The sequence below is a fragment of the Camelina sativa genome, chromosome 3, assembly GCF_000633955.1.
Source record: "Camelina sativa cultivar DH55 chromosome 3, Cs, whole genome shotgun sequence".
Lineage (NCBI taxonomy): Eukaryota > Viridiplantae > Streptophyta > Magnoliopsida > Brassicales > Brassicaceae > Camelina > Camelina sativa.
In genome coordinates, this window is record NC_025687.1 from 6221018 (window position 1) to 6240671 (window position 19654).

General features: G+C 35.9%; 3 protein-coding genes and 1 pseudogene across 4 annotated transcripts; 2 read left to right on the forward strand and 2 right to left on the reverse strand.

The window, feature by feature from the left end:
* Positions 3476–5482, forward strand: LOC104772561 (DNA-3-methyladenine glycosylase). Its single transcript, XM_010497162.2, has 5 exons — positions 3476–3882; positions 4062–4119; positions 4259–4342; positions 4421–4562; positions 4693–5482. The coding sequence occupies exons 1-5, from the start codon at positions 3501–3503 to the stop codon at positions 4969–4971; spliced, it is 945 nt and encodes a 314-aa protein (XP_010495464.1). The 5' UTR covers positions 3476–3500; the 3' UTR covers positions 4972–5482.
* Positions 6056–8901, reverse strand: LOC104772567 (phosphatidylinositol 4-kinase gamma 6-like). Its single transcript, XM_010497167.2, has 2 exons — positions 8658–8901; positions 6056–8256 (listed from the first exon to the last, which is right to left on the reverse strand). Exon 2 carries the CDS (start codon positions 8092–8094, stop codon positions 6244–6246), a length of 1851 nt encoding a protein of 616 aa, XP_010495469.1. The 5' UTR covers positions 8095–8256; positions 8658–8901; the 3' UTR covers positions 6056–6243.
* On the reverse strand, positions 9823–12235 carry LOC104772573. Of its 2 annotated transcripts, none has more exons than XM_010497175.1 (4): positions 11955–12235; positions 11132–11208; positions 10283–11039; positions 9823–10182 (listed from the first exon to the last, which is right to left on the reverse strand). In XM_010497175.1, exons 2-4 carry the CDS (start codon positions 11145–11147, stop codon positions 10119–10121), a joined length of 837 nt encoding a protein of 278 aa, XP_010495477.1. In that variant the 5' UTR covers positions 11148–11208; positions 11955–12235; the 3' UTR covers positions 9823–10118. The 2 variants fall into 2 exon arrangements, with proteins under 2 accessions (XP_010495477.1, XP_010495481.1); XM_010497179.2 differs by lacking the exon at positions 11955–12235 and adding an exon at positions 11625–11935.
* Positions 18560–19616, forward strand: LOC104778711 (annotated as a pseudogene).

A 19654-nucleotide genomic window follows, 5' to 3' on the forward strand; every position in this document is an offset into this window, starting at 1 on the left:
TGTTTCTCCCTTTTGACTTTTCATCTTAGTTGTGTCTCTCCTTCTCTCCTACACACTTGATTCTTCACCCAATTGAATATTCATATACCCAGTTGGCCAGTTATCTGATTTTCTTTATTTTTCTCCATCTCTCATTGATTGAAATCCCAATTCAAAGATACTCTTCACCGTTTTTGTTTAATCCCTCTTTTCTTTTTTTTTTTTCTAATACTTAATTGGTTTCATTGCTCCTGGTTTTTTTTTTTTGTTCTGGAATTAGCGTTGAGCTACTAGTGTTAACCGAATTGTGATTTTTTTATTTTGTATTTTGTATTTAATCACAATTATTAGTTCAATGCGTTTTATCTAAAAAATGATTTGAGTTTTTTTCCGAATATAATCCTACAAAACATGGTTAAAATTTTGCATTTATTATTATTTTTTTTTTGTCGTCTGAATTTTGGATTTTGTTCAGGCTTACGATGTGTGGTTTTTTCAACTAGGTTGAAGAAGGAGTCTGGGTTTTTTCTTCAACATGAGGTACTTTAAAGACAATATAATGGCTGGTGAATGGGACGGAGTCGAGAATTACCTTTACAGAGAAATTACGATCTTACCCATTTGATTTAATTAAAGATTGTTAAAAAGAAAAAAGACCAATGTGGGTCGAACATAAGTGGTTGGAGTATTTGAAAACGATTTTACCACTATGTTACTATACTTTTTTTTTAACAATTCTTAACAATCATGATATTATACAACTTATTTAATAATGAAAATCATGAATTTATTTAACTTGAGAAAAAATGAACTTGTTGTTAAATACATCCTAAATCCAACATTTTCACTACTGACAATTACTCGACTGACACATATATATTTGTATATGCTTATTATTATAGGATGGTTTTTATCTACATTGACTAAGGGATATATATATATATATATATATTATTGGATAGTTTTTATCTTTACACATTTATTAGTGGATTGTTTTTACATATACATTTTTACTATTACATGGTTTTTATTTGTACATTTTTACTAATGGATTGTTTTTATCTGTACATTTTTATTAGTTGATGGTTTTTATCTGTACATTTTGACTACTGGATGATTTTTATTTGAATACATTTACTACTAGATTATTTTTATATGCACACTTTTACCACTGGTTGATTTTTATCTGCGTTGACTAATAGATATATATTTTTTTTTATTACTGGATGATTTTTATCTTTATACCTTTACTAGTAGATTATTTTTATATATACATTTTTATTACGAGATGATTTTTATCTGTACACATTTACTATTAGATTGTTTTTATCTGTACATTTTTACTTTTCAATGGCTTTTATCTAGTACACCTTTACTACTGGATTGTTTTCATATGTACACTTTTACAATTGGATGGTTTTTATATATACACATCTACTACCGGATTATATTTATATGCACACTTTTACTACTGGATGATTTTTATTTGTACACTTTTATTACTGGATTGTTTTTTTATGAATAGTTTTAATCTTTACATATTTCTACTAAATTATTTTTATCTGTATATATCCATGATTTTCTATTCCACTTAAATCATCAATTCAGTTTTATCTGAAAAAACAATTAAAATTAGATTCCAACACAAGCAAAAGGATTAAGAGATAATGGATTTTAAACACAGATGAGACAATGTAACGGCTTTTATGTAATTAGAAACCTGAATCAATAGGACGTAGTGTGAATTAATTAACCACTATACGTAATCTACTTAATATTCCATTAATTTTCTATGAATTTCAAAAGTTATAAACGAGCGAGGAAACAAGTTTTACCTCAGCAATTTAATAAACTTCATCCACCTAGTTTCCAACCACAATATCTTATCTTTTACAACTTTTAATTAAAAAAAAGGGGTAAAATCGTAATTATGCTCCTCACTTCTTCTTCCCCACCAAAAACCTAACGCTGTTTCTCTGTAATTTTTTGTTAATTTCGATTTACTAATTTTAATTCTCATATTCCTCTTTCAACTTAACCAAAACCCACAGATCAACAATTAATTTACAGATTTATCACCAAAAATGAAAGAGATAGAGAGATCTAGAGAGAGAAAGAGTGACATAATGGGATGGTGAGTGATTAAATTCTGTGAATTGATGAATCGGGTGAGGGAGCTAAGAAAGAAGCAAAGAGAGATGGAGAAAGAACAAAGATACGGAAAAAAAATTCACTTTGCACAGTAAAATAACAAATACAGTAGAGTTGGAGAGAGAGTGGAGAGAGACGTGAGAAGATGAGAAAAGCCCTTTTTTGTCATTTTTTAAATTCATTCAATTATCCTATCTTACAAATATTCTATTAGAGGCACATTAAAAATGGATGATTTCTCTAATTTTGAATAGTGTTTGTACTAGAAAGCATATTAAGTTTCAAAAACTTATTACATTGCAAACTAACCCTAATTTTTAAACCTAATTCCGGTTTTAAATAACCGGATCAATTTTGTTCCGGTTCAACTTTCTTACCGGTTTACAATATTTAGAAAGTAACTAGAGTAGAGAAAATTCAAAATTATGTCAAAATTGATTAATTGCTGGTTTACAAAAATCATTACAATGATGATGATATATGCATAAAAATAAACTATAATTTAACAAAGTAACACATACGCGAAATAAAATACAAATTACATAAGGAAAGAATAAAAGATGAGAGTTCTTTGTCTAAAATAGGCGAAACGTTCATTTCTTTTATTTCTTAGAAATGAGCATGCAACAGCAAAGAGTAGAAGTTAAGAATAATCTGTTTTACAATTATTTTTAATTCATCGTAACCATATCAATAATCACAGTTTCCACTAAAGATCATAGTGCTGAGTGCCAACTAGCTAGACAACTAAGACAAGTATAGTATTAAATCTAATAAGACCATCATATACCGACATTGTTTTTTTGGTTTCGTTCTTCTGTTTTCTTGTAACTTCAGACCGAGATTAGTTTCCATCACAAAAACGATACAAAACATCATGTAAATTTTGATTATACGTCTGTCAATTAGTATTTCAAGTCAAGTATAGAAAGAGAACTCCAACAAATAAAAAATATTAAAAGAAAATTGATTTAGAAAAGGTAATAAGATGGATCACTTCACCAATTTGGTTATCTGTCACACCTTTCTTGATACATGCATTAGAGCTAAAAACAGCTTAAATTTTTAAAAACTCGTACTACATGTCTTTTCAACTTTTAATAAACTTTCACTATTAAAAAAAAAAAGAAGAAGAGAAGACTATATATATGAATTTTTGACGTTTCTTCGTAATATATCAGTGCGGAAAATATTCAAATATGGTAAAATTTCACAAACATGAAATCCACATGTCACCAACTTAGGTGTAATTAGTTCCATCGCTAGTAACCACATGCATTAACTTAGAACCTCCACTTTATGGTGCACTGCTTTCCTTCTTCCTATAAGTAATTTGGTTTTTTCTTGTTTTGACTTACCCCAAAATCAAGATGTACAACGCAAGTCCTAAAAGAAGAGAAATCGTGGAGAAAAGGAAGAGTGTAAGAGACAAGGAGACTAAGCAAAACTCTAACTTCTTTGCGAAACACTTAAAGAGGATTTACCCAATCACGCTTCAACGAAGTACTTCTTCTTCATTCTCACTCTCTTCTATATCTCTATCACTCTCTCAGAACTCCACCGATTCTGTCTCCACGGATTCAAATTCCACGTTGGAACAAAAGATCTCTCTAGCACTTGGTTTAATATCATCTCCCCGCAGAAGAGAAAAAATTGTTCCAAAAAATATTCCGCAACAACTAGAACAACAACTATGCCTGGATTTCAATAGTGATGAACCAAAGAGGTGCAATTGGATCACCAAGAAAAGTGGTAAGATCAAGATTTAATTTCCTAATCTAATATTATAGCTAAATAGAATCATACAAGTTAATTAGATAATCAATAATGTGTTTAAACTAAATCAAATTCCACTATGAATATGTATGTGATGTTTATATAAGTTAAGTATATATCTTAATAAATTAATGTTGTATATATTTTTTTTGTAGATGAAGCCTACGTAAAGTTTCATGACCAGCAATGGGGAGTCCCTGTCTATGATGATAAGTATGATAACACAAATTTATGAGATTAATTTCGTATATGCATACAAAAAGAGGCTCTTGTTATATACTATATGCTTATATTTAACTCAGTGTTGCACGAAGAAAATTAATTGCATGGTGATTTTGTAATTTTAAAACAGCCTGCTTTTTGAGTTCCTTGCCATGTCGGGGATGTTAATGGACTATAATTGGACTGAGATTCAAAAACGTAAAGAACTCTTTAGGTAAAATCTCTCGCATTTTGTTACATTATACATGTAGATAGAAATTTATGGATATATTTTCATAATTTGTTAAACTAGAGAGGCGTTTTGTGAGTTTGACCCAAATCTGGTAGCCAAAATGGGAGAGAAAGAGATCACAGAGATTGCATCAAACAAAGCAATAATGTTACAAGAGAGTAGAGTCAGGTGTATAGTCGACAATGCCAAATGCATCACCAAGGCAAGTTTTAAACCTTTTCCCAGTTTTGCTAACTAGCCCTTTATAATTTCTTTTATATTTTTCCATATATACCTTAATTTATTTATTTTCTATTATCATTGAATGGAACCTAAGAAAGCTATATTTACAGGTGGTTAAGGAATTTGGATCATTCAGCAGCTTCATGTGGGGGTTTATGGATTACAAACCTATCATTAACAAATTCAAGTATCCAAGAAATGTACCATTGAGATCTCCCAAGGCTGAGATAATTAGCAAAGATATGATCAAACGAGGGTTTCGATTTGTCGGTCCAGTGATTGTACACTCGTTCATGCAGGCTGCAGGGTTAACAATCGATCATCTCGTCGATTGTTTTAGACATGGTGATTGTGTGAGCCTCGCTGAGAGGCCATGGAGGCATATATGATACTTGGAGAGAGAGTCTAATCCAGTTTCGGTTTACTACATATATATCCTGGTTTTTTGAGGTTTTCGGTTTATCAGATATATATTTTAAAACTTGGTTTTCAGCTTAAGAATTTTCGTTTTTGAGTGCTTTGTTTTCAACTATCAAGAATATATATTTGATTTGAGGTTAAATATTTTCTTTGGATTTAGTTTGATATGTCTTAGGTTTTGGTTTGGATTTAACTTTTACATATTTTAACAAATTTCTGGTTAATCGATTTTCCTTTTCAATTCGGTTTGGTTCCGAATGTAGTTTTTTTAGATGTAAAAAAACTTTAAGTCTTACTTCTTACGATAACTAGACAAAATGTGTCTTAAGTGAAAAAAAATCAATCATTAAGCTTGGCGAACACAGCCTAAGCCATGATTATGTGGTTTTATTTTGTTGTAATATTCGTTTCTTCCAAGTTTTCTAGATCATGGCCATGGGCATGACTATTATATTATAATAAAGTAGTTATTCTTGATCATGGGGATGACTATTCAAGTCTTCTAATTAGCTTTTTCGATATGAAATTGTGAAGTATCAATCATTGTATTGGCGTCGGCTACTGAGATAATAAGAAATAAAGTCATCCCAAATATGCCTACATAAAAAGAAAAAACCGTCAAATTATTCAAAGTAAAAAGATAAAGAAAAACATTGTTTTTAGAAACTTATAAAATTTCAAATAGTTCAACAAGTTGTGCATGATTATGTTAGATATTGACAAAGAAGACAGGGAATGGTCACTGATGTGGCACTGATGAATTGTGTCCATTAAAATGATAGGTTTATCACAAACACATCATTTTTTAGACCAAACGATGAAACAAGTTGCCATAGAAAAAATTACAAAAGCAATAGGCATCATATTTTATATCCCTTGTTTATACTGTTTTATGATAATCAAATAACTGATATGTCGCAATTTCATATACATAAAAATAAATTACCATGAGTAAAAACAGTTTGCTTTTTAAATCTCAACGAAGATATAAAATCTAAAAACTGGTTTAAACTGGTTATTCTTGTTAAGAAAAGGCAGAACGTATTGAAAGGATGACGAGAAACAAAATTTCAGAGAAAAATGCTAAAGAATATTTACAGAGCATGACAGAGAAGGAAACGAACAAACATTTCTCCACTAATCTTAACGTAGTTAACAAGTCACTGTTTTAAAAACTCGTAAAAGTAAAATCTTTAATCTTCTATTATGTGAACTTTTAAAAGTTTTACTTATATGATCTCTCAAAACTTGCACGACGTCCCAAGCCTCTGTCTATTCCTCAACGTCATTGTCTTACGTTCTGCAAAAGCCGAGTCAAGCAACTCCTGAAACTTCTCCAAGAACATAACCCATTCTACTTCTTTCATTTCTGCTAACTTCACAAAGTTTGCGCTCGCTGGGAGCTGCACGTTTGCACTCTTGTGACTTACCAATGTTTTCTCTGTCTTGACTCTCGGAGGTTTGAGGAATCCCGATCCCATGTTGTTGCTTAGACTGTGGTTCTTCAATGATGTTGAAAGCTTTGTGAGAGGTAGAGTAAGTCTTGCCTCTTCTTCGTCTTCCTCTTCTTCAACGATGCTCTCCTCGAGCTTTCCAAGTGAAGGATGTCCACTTGAAAACGGGTTTTTGACGAGTAGTTCATCGTTATAGACCATGTCCATGTCATTATAGTCGAGATCAAACTCAAAAACTGTGTCTGCTTCTAAGTCTGACTTGGGAGATAAAACATCTTGTCTCACTGTTAACCTCTTGGCTTCGATACACACCAATTCTAGTTCACTTGGCTCTTCTTCTCCTGCGCGGAATTCCCGAGTCATCATCTCTCCAATCTCTGCAAGACACAGTCCAAAAGCAACAGCTTCTTTAAGGAAAAAGGTACACAGAACTAGGACCCTGAGACAAGCCTCTCGAATCATTGGAAGCTCTCTTCGCAGCATTTCACAGTCTTTCACTGGATCAAGATTCTGTATGTAGTCAAGTTCTTCTTCAGAGAAAGGTATTGAAGCCTGTGGCCAATGAATCCATTCGAAGTAAGGATCTTCTAGTGTTTCTGGCAAGCAAAGACCATGATCTATTGGAATAAGCTCCACTTGACCAAACCTCCCAGCAGCACCATCATCAAGCTTCTTCACCAAAAGGTTTCCACCATGCCGATCTGTGTTGAGAATCCGTATGTCCAATATCCCAATGCGGTGCACAGAAGAGACTGGGAAGCTTGAAGTCCCGTGATCACTGGCATCAAAATCATGAGGTACAAACTTCTGGAAAGAAGCAATCTTGCTGCTGACCAACTTCTTCTTCTCACGAGACTTGTTCCTGTCCATTCCATCATTGACATTGAAAACAAAGTGTGTAATCTTCACAAGAGCAGTGGGAGGAACATTAGCAAAGTGATCATAGTCAAGAAGGTATGCCGCAACTTCTCTATACCCGGTTTCCCCAACTCGCACAGAAGGCTTCAAACCAGGCTGCCCAAGTGTTTTCCCTGTGAAGCCTTTAGGATTATTAGGCGCAAAAGGTTCTTCATCTGTAGGCTTGACAATTGCAACGCTTTGACCCATTTCGTTTCTAAAATAGTAAGCCCCTCCAAGGCCACCATTAACAGGGATTGGTTCAACACCCATCTTCATCGCCATAACAATCTCATTCGCTGTCTGCTTCAACGACAGAAAGCAATACGAGTGACTAAGTATCTCAATAGGACCACTCAGATCTTTCCTCTGCAGATCATTCCCAGTAGGTGAAAGACACGGAGTAGAAGAGCTTCTGTGCATTAAGTTACGCTTTAAGAGCAGTGGAGAATCATTCCTCACAGCACTCAAGTCATTCTTCAAGACCATATCACCAAAGGTCAAAGAGCTTTCCTCAGTAGGTAAGTTTAAGGCAACCTGAAGCCTCTTCTTCACAGTGTGAACATTATCATTACGGTCTAACTCAACTCCCAAAACACAGCCAGTTTCGGTTTGCACGAAAACACGTCTTCTCCCTGAAGACTGTTGCTGAAGCAAATGATGCTTATACTGTTTCCCTTCAATCTTTCTAACCCCATTAAATTCCCCTTTAAGAGGAGCCTTAAACACAGCCATTGCCATCTCTTCAAGACTCAAAACACCGCCACCCAACACGAGCTCTCAAACAAGGCAGAAGTGAGAGAGAAAAAAAAAAAAAAAAGCAGAAACTTTATTATCCTCTGGCAACTACATCAGGTAAAAGCCATGCTTTTGTAGGTAGGTGTAAAAAGAAAGGATTAGAATCTGCATTAAAAAAAAGGATAAAAGAGATCAGAAAAGCTTCAAGATTTGATTTTCTTATACTACAGTTGTAAAATGTATAAAGCAACCTTATTTTTTCTCGGCTTTTTTTTGAACACAAATCCTTAAAATACTTGAGAAAAGTTGCCTTCTTTCTCCAGTACTTGTCACTAATTAACATACATCTTTGATCCAAGAAACTTTACATAACCGTTTGGTGAATGATTGATTACAGCAAATTGATTCACTTTTACACAACAAAATCGAGGAACCAAACGAGAAAAAAGATTTAAAAAAAAAAAAAAAAAAAGCAAAACAATGAAATCAAAACATATGGCTTAATATTTACGAAAGAGAAGATAACAATTAACAAGTATCAAATCGATTTGAAAGAAAGAACTCACCGGAAACCAAGATCTGAAGAAATGGAGGAGAGGCACATGGAAGAGAGAGAGAGAGAGAGGGTGAAGAAGCGTAGAATCTTTAGGAAAAGAGGCGTCAATGGAGACAAATGAATCGGTATAATCTGACTCAATGAGTCACTGATCCATTAGCCTCGCGCTCGCTCGCTCGCTCTCTATCCTTCTTCGTCTTCGTCTCAACCTCTCAACGACGCTTTTTTGCTTTTTTTAACTCTCTGCAGAAGTAAATGTTGCCATTGCCTATAACTTTTTTAACCAATGCCACGTCAGCTTACAATTTAATTCTTTTATTATTTCTTTGTCAGTTCATCACTTTAATATTGATAATAGACATTTTATAGAATGATTGTGACATAAGTTCATAAAAATTAAGAAATTCATAATACCACTCTCTGTTTTCTGACGTTATTAAACTTCGTATAATTTTATCAAGAATTTATAGTATATAAAAAATTTTACATGAGCAATAATGGAAAAGTGTTTATTTTTAGATTTGTAGCTCTTTATAGACGTTAACAAAACAAAGTTAAAGATTTAGGGTTTGAATGGTAACTGCGGTCAGGACGGCCAAATCCATTTACGGTCTGGACCGCTCCATTTTTAAAGTGGACTACAGACCGCTGTGGACCAACTCTATTTGTATGCAAAAGCGGTCCGCAGTTGGTCTGTTGCGGTCTTGTCTCTACTTTATTTAGACCGCACCACTGCAGACTATATTAGTTGAATGGTAGATAAAAAACGGTCCAGTCCACAGACAGATTTGTCCGTCCCAACCGCTGCAACCATTTACATCCTTAATATATGAAATATTATTATTGGTTGACAGGAAAAATTGTAAGAAGTAAAAAAAAAAAAAAAGAGATGCATTTACCACACTATCCACGACTCTGAGGGAAGGGTCTAGAACAAGCAGTGAGAACCGTCGGATCTACAGAGCCCACATGAAATCAAAACCGTTCGATTATTACATGGAACGTGGCGAGTGACTACAAGTACCACGTCATGACAAAAAGGGATTTAGATGATGACGTGGCTTCTTAGACCGACTTGCGCCTGCCAACGATTGACGCATGTGACAAGTTGCAAACAAATGGGCTTTGGAACTTTAAAAAGCCCATTCTTAATCTAACGTCACGACAAATTTAGCTTGCTGTACAAAAGTGTAATTAGGTTTTGTACCTTGTGACTGAAGCAACACGTGAAACTGAGAGAACACAAAATACACATTCCTAGTCTCCAAGCCACAACGAAGCAATTGAAACCAGAAAAGAATTATTTACTAAAAATACCAAACAACAAAAAGAAAAAGCACTCTTCTCTGTTTTTGAACGATCTGTAGAACCTATAAGGTTTAAAACCCCTTTTGAGAAAAAAGGCAGAGTAATGTCTCCATCAGAATCTACAACAGAGAAGAAGAGAGTAATGTCTCCATCCTTTCTCCTTTCAACGTTGTGTCTTCTCAGCTTTCACCATTCTTACTGGACTGCTGTTCCATTCCGATTGCAATCTGTAACAGAGTAATTTTCAGAAAAAAAAGTTTTATAGAGGTTGTAGAAAATAAGTTTGATAAAGATATTAAGTATGTGAGTGTGTATGCATGTATATACAGTGGGAAAGCGAAGGAGCTTCCGCTAACTGTGCTTCCATCAGATCGAACAGAGATGTTTCCGGAGACTGAGATCAGTCCAGAGTAACTTATATGAGCTAAACCTGGTTCTGCTTCAGAGAAACTTCTTTCCCCAAAACCGTTTGGTAAATTGCTTGAGAAGAGATTGTGATCATAAGAGTCTTCAAGCACATCGTTTAGTCGTTGATTCTCTGATTCTGCCATTTCAGTGGAGAGATATCTCAAGCTTTCTGCTATTGGTTCCTCTGTTTTCTCCTGTTCTGTTTCTTCAGGTCCATGAGTGTTGTTTTTGTTGGCTGGTCTTTGAGAACCCTCCATTGATATAATATCTCCCAAGGTTAAAGCTTCCTTAGAGACACTTCTTGATGTAGCTACTACAACCCCCGGTGCCACTTTGCAATCATCTTTAACTTCTTGTTCTGTCACATTCACATTTTCTTGATTGAGTTTGCTGTCTTCTGAGGATTTGGATCCGAACGGTTTCGTATTTACGTTGACATAATCTTTCTCGTTGAATAAGAACTTATCCGGCATCATAGGCACACCCTCATCGACACATACATCCTTGACAACGTTAAAAGTAACCTCCTCGTGGTTAGTAACTACGACCGTCTCAGGCAATTTGCGAGCCATTACATTCTTGTCCATATAGAAAACCAAATGATCGTGTTCCAGGATCTTTACTTCAGTATTTTCTTCGCTACTCTCTATCAAGTTTCCAAACACACAATCTTTGTCTGTAGTCATCACACGAGAGAAAAAAAGCCACTTGGTGTACTAATTTTTCAAAAACATTCAAAGGTCTGAACAACAAATAGGATGGACTAACCTGATCTCATTGTCATCTTTCACAGAGCTGCAAAGGCTATATTATCTTCAAACAACCACCACTAATATATGAATGATCTACAAGGAAAAAGAAACAAAATGACTATTTATAATTTTTCTAGTTGGGGGTCGTTTAGGAGAGATAAAGTTGTATGAATGACATGGAGTTTAGAATCAATGATTGACAAATCCATTGTTAGAGACATATTTGAGAAATCATGATGAATGGCCAAAGACTTAGGGAAAAGAATGTGACTTCAATTATTTTTGGCAAAGGTTACACAAGCTTTTGATTAAACAAATACACAGCAACATCTAATCATCAAAATATTTCACATGAAGATCACTGATAATTGAAAATTATTTTTTAACAATAACAATCTAGCAACTGAAGAATCTCAGAAAATAAAATTAAAAACATTATACCTAAACAATGGAATCACTCTCTAAGACCTAAAATTTGAGAAGAGTAGGCTAAAAATGAATCAACCCACCTTAGTAGAGATAAATAATACCCTGAACTAAAACTTTAACCTAACATTAGTACCCAAAAAAATAACAACAACAAAAAAGTCCATTAGAAACAAGAATTGGAAACAAAGAAAATCTTGGATCGTTTAAAAAACCAACCTCGAGAAAAATGCAGATGTTTATACTGTTTCTCCAAGAGAAAAAAAAAAACAAAATTGTATAAAAATCCCAAAAAAGGAAAAAAAAAAATAAAAAATCGTTGAAATGTCAAGTAACCACGATCTCTCTACATTTAATATGAACATAAATGCCAACCAAAGGAAACAACTTTAATTATGCAATTAATTACAAACCTAAATTCATAAACAGATGCAGAAATTCTCGGATTTATATTCTCTTGCCATCACCGATCGATACATTGTATATAACCCCAAAAAAAGAAAAAGATCAAGAACAAATGTTACTAAAATTCAGAAAAACCTTCAGAAGTCAACAGATAGAATATTTCTGAAAGGAAGGGAGGAAAAAGTATATATGTTTTAGCTCCCGGAAAACTAATCAAGGGGCCCTTTCAAGTAAAGAAATAAAATCTTACAGATGAAGAAACTTTTAGAGAAATCATATCTTATGACATCGCGTGGATTTGACTCTTTTTTTGTTCGTTTCATATGATCCCTAAACTTTAAAGAGGACAAAAAGAAAAAGTCAACTTATTATTATGAAAAGAAAAGAAAAAATCTCAAAAGAAGAAGAAGAAGTCAACTTTTGTCCTAAAGACAATGGGTGTGTAGTTTCTTTGACAGATAGAAAATACAATCAGCCAGTTTTTTTCAATTTTATAACTTCCTTGTTTATGTAAATTCTTAAAAGTCAAGCCCATAATTTGAGTGTAAAATTATATCATCGAATATGGTAAGAATAAAAATGACTACAAATATAAATTACTGAGTGTATATTGCTGTTGTTAGAGAATCGCAACCTCAATCCTCACTTGACCTCTCAATCGATTCACGCAACAAGAACAATACAACAACTTTGGTAACCCAGTTCACGACCGCAGTCACTACGTTTGGGGAGAGACGGTGCTCTCAACCTCCACTAATGAATCGGAATTCACCTCTGATGTGGTTTACATGAAGATTAGCTCTCACACCCCATTACACCATGAGATTACATGAAGAAGAAGAGAAGAAGAGAAGAAGAGAAGAGAGTTTCAGAGAAAACCTAGAAACCGAGAACACATCTATCTCCTGTACTCTCTCTAGATCTCTCACTCTCTAAACCCTTAGCATAGCCGCAGAAGAAACGGACTGGACCAAGAACCCAATGGCGTGGCTGCTCCTGTTTTATACTCTCACCGTGAAACAGACATGAAACTCCGTGTAATGAGCTAAAGCACACCTCACGTGTGACTGCACATGACACTGAGCTAACACAATATATATGTAACCCTCTGTTTCTTTGAGAAGCTTTCCAACACTTGAACAAAGCCACCTTTGGTTCTTGTTTGCTTCTGCAATTTCTTCTTCTCTTGCTTGTCTTTAAGATTCAGTCTTAGCTTCTTAAAGATTCTTATTCAATCACCATACAAGTTGTATCACACTTTACATTCTCCACCTTGATACAAGCTTGAATCTTCTTTAGAGAGATGCCCTTAGAACCCTTTGTACCTGGTTCTGCACTTGGCACTTTAATCTTTCATTTACCTGCATAAGTTTGACTTATACAGCACCAAAACACATTAGTAAATCAGATTTTAGAATTCACTAAAACCCTCAGCGAACCAGACAATAGTTTAATGAACTCCAGCGATAACACACTGTATTCCGAGCCAAACAAACTCTCCTTTGCCTTGTCTTTGAGTTGTCAACCAGCTCCAACACCCTCTTGTGTTAAGCACAACTCCCACTGATCATCTTGCCTCTTCATGACGTTTGGTGACTTTGCCTTAATGATCATTAAGCTTGGCTTTTGTAAAGAACTCCTGCAGTGAGCTCAATCCACACGCCTCTCCTTCTTAATCAAATGCAAAACCAGAATCATCATTGCTTCATGCCTTGATTCTCCCAACGGAAACTTCATGAACAAGATTCTTTTGAAGCCATCACTCCCACAGTCTCTATCATGACTTAGGCCACAACCCAGAAACTGTCACAATGATTTAGAATAATCATTTTCCCACTGCAACTTGATATCCTATTTGATTCTTATCATGTGCACTGATCTCAGACTCAAATTTCTCCTGAATCATATGCCGTAGACCCTTGAATCATACATGCTTCAGCCTGAAACACTCCCTGACTCAACCAACTAATCAATCTCATTTAGCATTCAGCCAAATAAACAAAGTTATTAGAAAACCTGAGATTAAACTTGATTCTTTTTGTTTAAACAATCAACTCCAAAACTGTCTTGTACCGCCATCATCACTGATGAAACACGCCTCCGAACTAGTACCTTTGGGACGACTTTCGACACAACCTCCATTTAGATCTTATGATTAAACAGATCCTGAAACTTGCATAACCCTACTGCTTGCAAATTCAAAACCAGTCTCTTGTCAAAAGCTGAACTATGACACCTGAGACTTCCTTTTACAACTGATCCTTATCACGTCTCGAGCTTGTGACAACTCTCCAGCCGTAAAAAACCATTCCACATAACACATATACCTGTGTATATGAAATCCACCAATAATGGTGCCTGCATCACCAGTCTTGGACTTTACCATCAGAAATTACCTTCTATTCACCATTATCTTGTAAACATGTCGTAGATAGTGGTACCCTCACGTGAGCTTTATTAAATCCAGACTCCTGAGAAGATCTCCTCAATTCTCTTCTTGTGATGCCAAGGAAAACACAAGTATATGATACTTGTTCCTTAATAACAATGCAAATTGTTAAAACTTGCATTCACATCCTTTCTTGGATGTCACTATGATTCTAGAACATGCTGAGCTTCTCTTGTTTACCTTGCAATTGCCTTCTTGAGAAACTTTCTCCACAGCTTTTCTTTGATGCAAGAATTCTACAACAACGACGAAAAAAACACCAGTTGTTACCTTTAAATGCAAAAAATAACTCCACCTGCATTTTTGTCTTCTCCGCATCAACGTTCTTTCTAGAATCCTTCCTTTGTTGCTTCCTAATAGCTTCATGAATAAAACACCTTGTCAATTTGACAATATGAGCAACAACTCAAACTTGATGAAATGAGTAACCTTGAGAACCCTGCTGACTACCCTGCAGTTTATCTCCACCAGCTTAACCGTTTACTTAGCTAGCTTAAACACTTCATCTCTTTCATCACAAGCTTTTAGATCAGTAACTCATACTGATTTTAAACCCAGCAACTTGTATTAATTAGTGAACAATCCGATCTCAAGCATTCTGTCAAAACAGAAGACATTCTATTTTCTTTCAGCCAGAAAACTAGAACATGTTCGAATCTGTTCACTCAATTTACCGTTCTTGGATTTCATGCCTTCCACACATACTCTTCAGCCATGACTCTCCTCTGTTCAGTGAATAATTTGTTTCCAAAAAATTCACAAGCTTAGCCAACTAGCGTAATTCAAATTTGAATCACACAAGACATCATCTAAATGCACAACTCCACCTTGAACCAACAAAAAAATAACCAGAGTATGCCTTACTCTTCTTGAACCATCATTAGCTCCACCTAGAACGTGACCCATTTAGAACATTCCGATGTCTCTAATATGCGAAGCTCCACCTTGAGTTTAAGCAATTATTCACTGCTATCTTTCAAATAACCCAGCTGACTTGTGTAGATAACACCCTTAGTGTGGCTTAAAACCATGAGCTATATGTCAAAGCTTTAGACATAGGTTCCTGCTCATCATACACACACTAATCAATCTATTTCTCCCAAGAGAAAACCACCAAGAAACCCTTTGCTACTTTTGAAGTATACTCCAAATCTGTTTTCCACCATCAGATTTAACTTGCTCCATTATTACAATTAGACTCACTTGAAGTCTTCTTTAGACCTGTCTCTATAGGATTTACAATCCTTCTGCAGTTTCTCACTTGCTCCCTTACTCTCATTCTGAGACTGTAAATTGTTTCATAGTTGTTGACTGATGAAACTCCTTGACGGATCTGAAGCAGTACCATGAGATCTACCAGACCCTGAGACTTTCATGTCTGATCTTTGTCAATAACAAGCAAACCAATACTCCATAACGTAGCTTCTTACCACCTGTTACCATCAGAATCATTTTGATTCTCTCTGTGGCAACTAAGACACTGATTTATAATCAGTTCTTTGTAGAGCTCATCCTTAACTTACTTCCTGAAACCTCTTTGTTGACGCAACTAGAAACTAAAACTTGAGTTCTTTGTCGTTTCTCTCGTCACCTCACACACACAAGTTATCGTTTGTTGTTCCCACAAGTAATACCTGTCACAACAAAACCACCACAATGTTGACTAAGCAATCTTGTGTGTTTCTCCAACAACTTCTTCTTGGAGGTGTCTTTTAACCTTGTTTCTTTGTGACTTTGATGACTCTTGAACCTTCCTTAAAAGTCTTGACATGACTTTATTACCAGGAATGCATCGCATTATTGTCTTATCAGAGAACCCTCTGATTTAGCACAATAATAAAACCGTGAAAGGACCCTTTCCTTTTGGGTTCTCACTAAGGCGTCTTGTTTTCAAATGATCCTTTAGAGACCTCATCCTAACTTTTCCTGAACCATACCATAATCCTGAGACCAACCCTTCATGTGTCCTCTCTCAAATCTTTGCCATGAAACCTGAAATTTCAAGAAAACCATAACTTGTTCTGAAACTGTCATTCTCGTATCTACTTCACATCTATCTGCAGTCCCTTTCTCATAAACCCACAAAACCTCTATGATTATCTCAAGCCAGTCATTAACACCCATAGATGCCTAAGCACTCCATTCCAACAACTGATTTCCTGTAATCAACTTGGAACACTACTGCAGCAGAAACTTTTAACCATACTTGAACAAAGAAAACAGCTTAAAAAAAAACCCAACATTGAACCTTGACCAAATCCTGTAAAGCTTGCACACAGTTCTTGTGTTCTAGCAAAGTTTTATCCTTTTGAGAAAATGCAGACCCCATGTGAGCAGCAAACACCAACAAGATCATCACAAAAAAATGCCTTTGTGATTGCAGCGGAAACTTGGCAAACCAGCTTCAAGATTTTTACCAAAAAAGAACAACTCTTGAATCTGAAGAGAAACTTGATCTTCAGACAAATAATATTTGACTTTCACCTTTCAATATCAGAATCACAAAATAGCCTCATACTCGGTTGCAGGAATAGCTAAACTTGAAGAATATTCTTCGATATGATGCTTCTCAACTACATCCTCTGGATCCAATCCTTTCTTTAAACCTGCTGGTTCTTCTAAATACTGGAGAAACAAACTTAGAGGACTTTCCTTTTCACGAACCTGGAAACTGCCTCACCCGATTCAAGCTTTTGCTATGAATCTGTCGTTCTCCAATCGGACGTCTTTCACCGAACAACCGACTTTTCTTCTTCTTCCTCATGTTCGTTGTACCTCCATTGATGTCGTGAATCCCTGAGCCTAAACTCTGATACCACTTGTTAGAGAATCGCAACCTCAATCCTCACTTGACCTCTCAATCGATTCACGCAACAAGAACAACACAACAACTTTGGTAACCCAGTTCACGACCGCAGTCGCTACGTCTGGAGAGAGACGGTGCTCTCAACCTCCACTAATGAATCGGAAAACACCTCCGATGTGGTTTACATGAAGATTAGCTCTCACACCCCATTACACCATGAGATTACATGAAGAAGAAGAGAAGAAGAGAAGAAGAGAAGAGAGTTTCAGAGAAAACCTAGAAACCGAGAACACATCTATCTCCTGTACTCTCTCTAGATCTCTCACTCTCTAAACCCTTAGCATAGCCGCAGAAGAAACGGACTGGACCAAGAACCCAATGGCGTGGCTGCTCCTGTTTTATACTCTCACCGTGAAACAGACATGAAACTCCGTGTAATGACCTAAAGCACACCTCACGTGTGACTGCACATGACACTGAGCTAACACAATATATATGTAACCCTCTGTTTCTTTGAGAAGCTTTCCAACACTTGAACAAAGCCACCTTTGGTTCTTGTTTGCTTCTGCAATTTCTTCTTCTCTTGCTTGTCTTTAAGATTCAGTCTTAGCTTCTTAAAACTTCTTCTTCAATCACCATACAAGCTGTATCACACTTTACAGCTGTTTTGAGATATATATCGTTCTCGAAGAGCAGAACTATGCCATGAGGATTATTTTTTAGCAGAGGATGTATCCGAAGGCTGTTTAGATCGCTCCAAGATTGCAACTGAGAGTGCCTTGAGCCACGTTGTGACGGATTTGGAGAAAGATATTTATGTTGGATTATATATGTCGGTGTTTTGTGGCTGGAAGTTTGTCTGGAAATTGATGACTGTTTGGAGAGTGTTGTGGTAGTACCAACGTCCTTGGTATTTGCAGAGCTTCCCTTGAGAGTCGTTATTTCTTTACTTACGTTGTCGTCTCTCAAAGTTCATAGGAAGCTCATTTTGTGCCATTTGAGTTACAAAAAAAAAAAAAAAAAAGGCGTTCTATCTTCTGGCACATATCAGGTAAGCAATGGCTCTATAATCTGCATAAAAATATGATAATTAATTTATGATTAAAACCTTTAAATAGCCAAATAAACTAATTAAGCTGGTTACTGATGTCATCATACCTACCTTATGAGGAAAATATTATTAAGATCCTGAACATCGGTTTAAAATCGTATATGGGTTCTGTTGAGGGCTTAAGAAAAAACAAAAGCCCNAAAAAAAAAAAAAAAAAAAAAAAAAACAGAGATAGGGTTCGACGAGTTTAAAGGTTAGGACTTAGGACTTAGGAGATCTGTGTCGTGTGAAGAGATAGAGAGAGAGAGAGAGGAAGAATTTGTTTAGACGATAAGCGTTTTTAAATCTCTTCTTCATCAAGTCTGCAATCACAAGAATGTCAACAAAAAAGCAACGATGCTTGAGTATGCCCCACGATGTCGTAGAGCGTATCCTAGAGAGACTTGATGTGGATTCTTTGATGAGATTCAAGGGTGGGTGTATCGAAACAATGGAAATCAACGATCGACTCTCCATACTTCCAACGAAGACAGTTGACACATCGTCAGCAATCAGGTGGTGATCCAGATGTCTTCATGTTGGGTTCATCATCATCTGTCAATATCCCTACTCCTTGGGAGACGGATAACACACGATACTTGGTTTGCTATAACAGCTGTGACGGTCTCGTTTGTCTCTACCATCACAGCAAACCCGGTTTTGTGCTCAACCCAACAACTAGATGGTATCGGCCTCTCCCTCTCTGTAGCTTACAACGACTCCTTATCGACGTAGGAGAAGAATTTTACAATCTTGCATACATAGTCTCTAGTCTTGGATTCGGTAAAGACAAAATCACGGGCACATACAAGCCCGTTTGGTTATACAACCCTTCACTAATTGGCCTAGAAAACGCTACTACTACTACATGCGAGGTTTTCGACTTTAGCACCAACGCTTGGAGGTATATCACTCCCGCTGCTCCTTATCGGATTGTTTCTCTCCCCGTACCTGTCTACGTAGATGGGTCGCTTCATTGGTTCACCCAGTGCGAGGAAACCAAAATTCTATCCTTGGATCTTCACACCGAAGCCTTTCAAGTCGTATGTAAAGCTCCCTTTGCCAATGTCTGTTCTTTCGATATCGTCATGTGCAATTTGGACAACCGCTTGTGCGTTTCGAGATAAAGTGGCCCAACCAAGTGATCTGGTCATTCCCGATGCGCGCTCTTGCCACTAACACTTTTGGATGGGAAGAACAAGAAGAAGAAGTTGTTGTTTTGCAGTCGTGGGCTAAGCCAAACACCGGTGATACTTGATCTTGAAACCGAATCATATCATCTTGCTTTGGATAATTACTCCATCGGTTTTCCTGTTTGTTATTTCCAGAGTTTAATCTCTATTTCTTAAATCTGACAATTTTC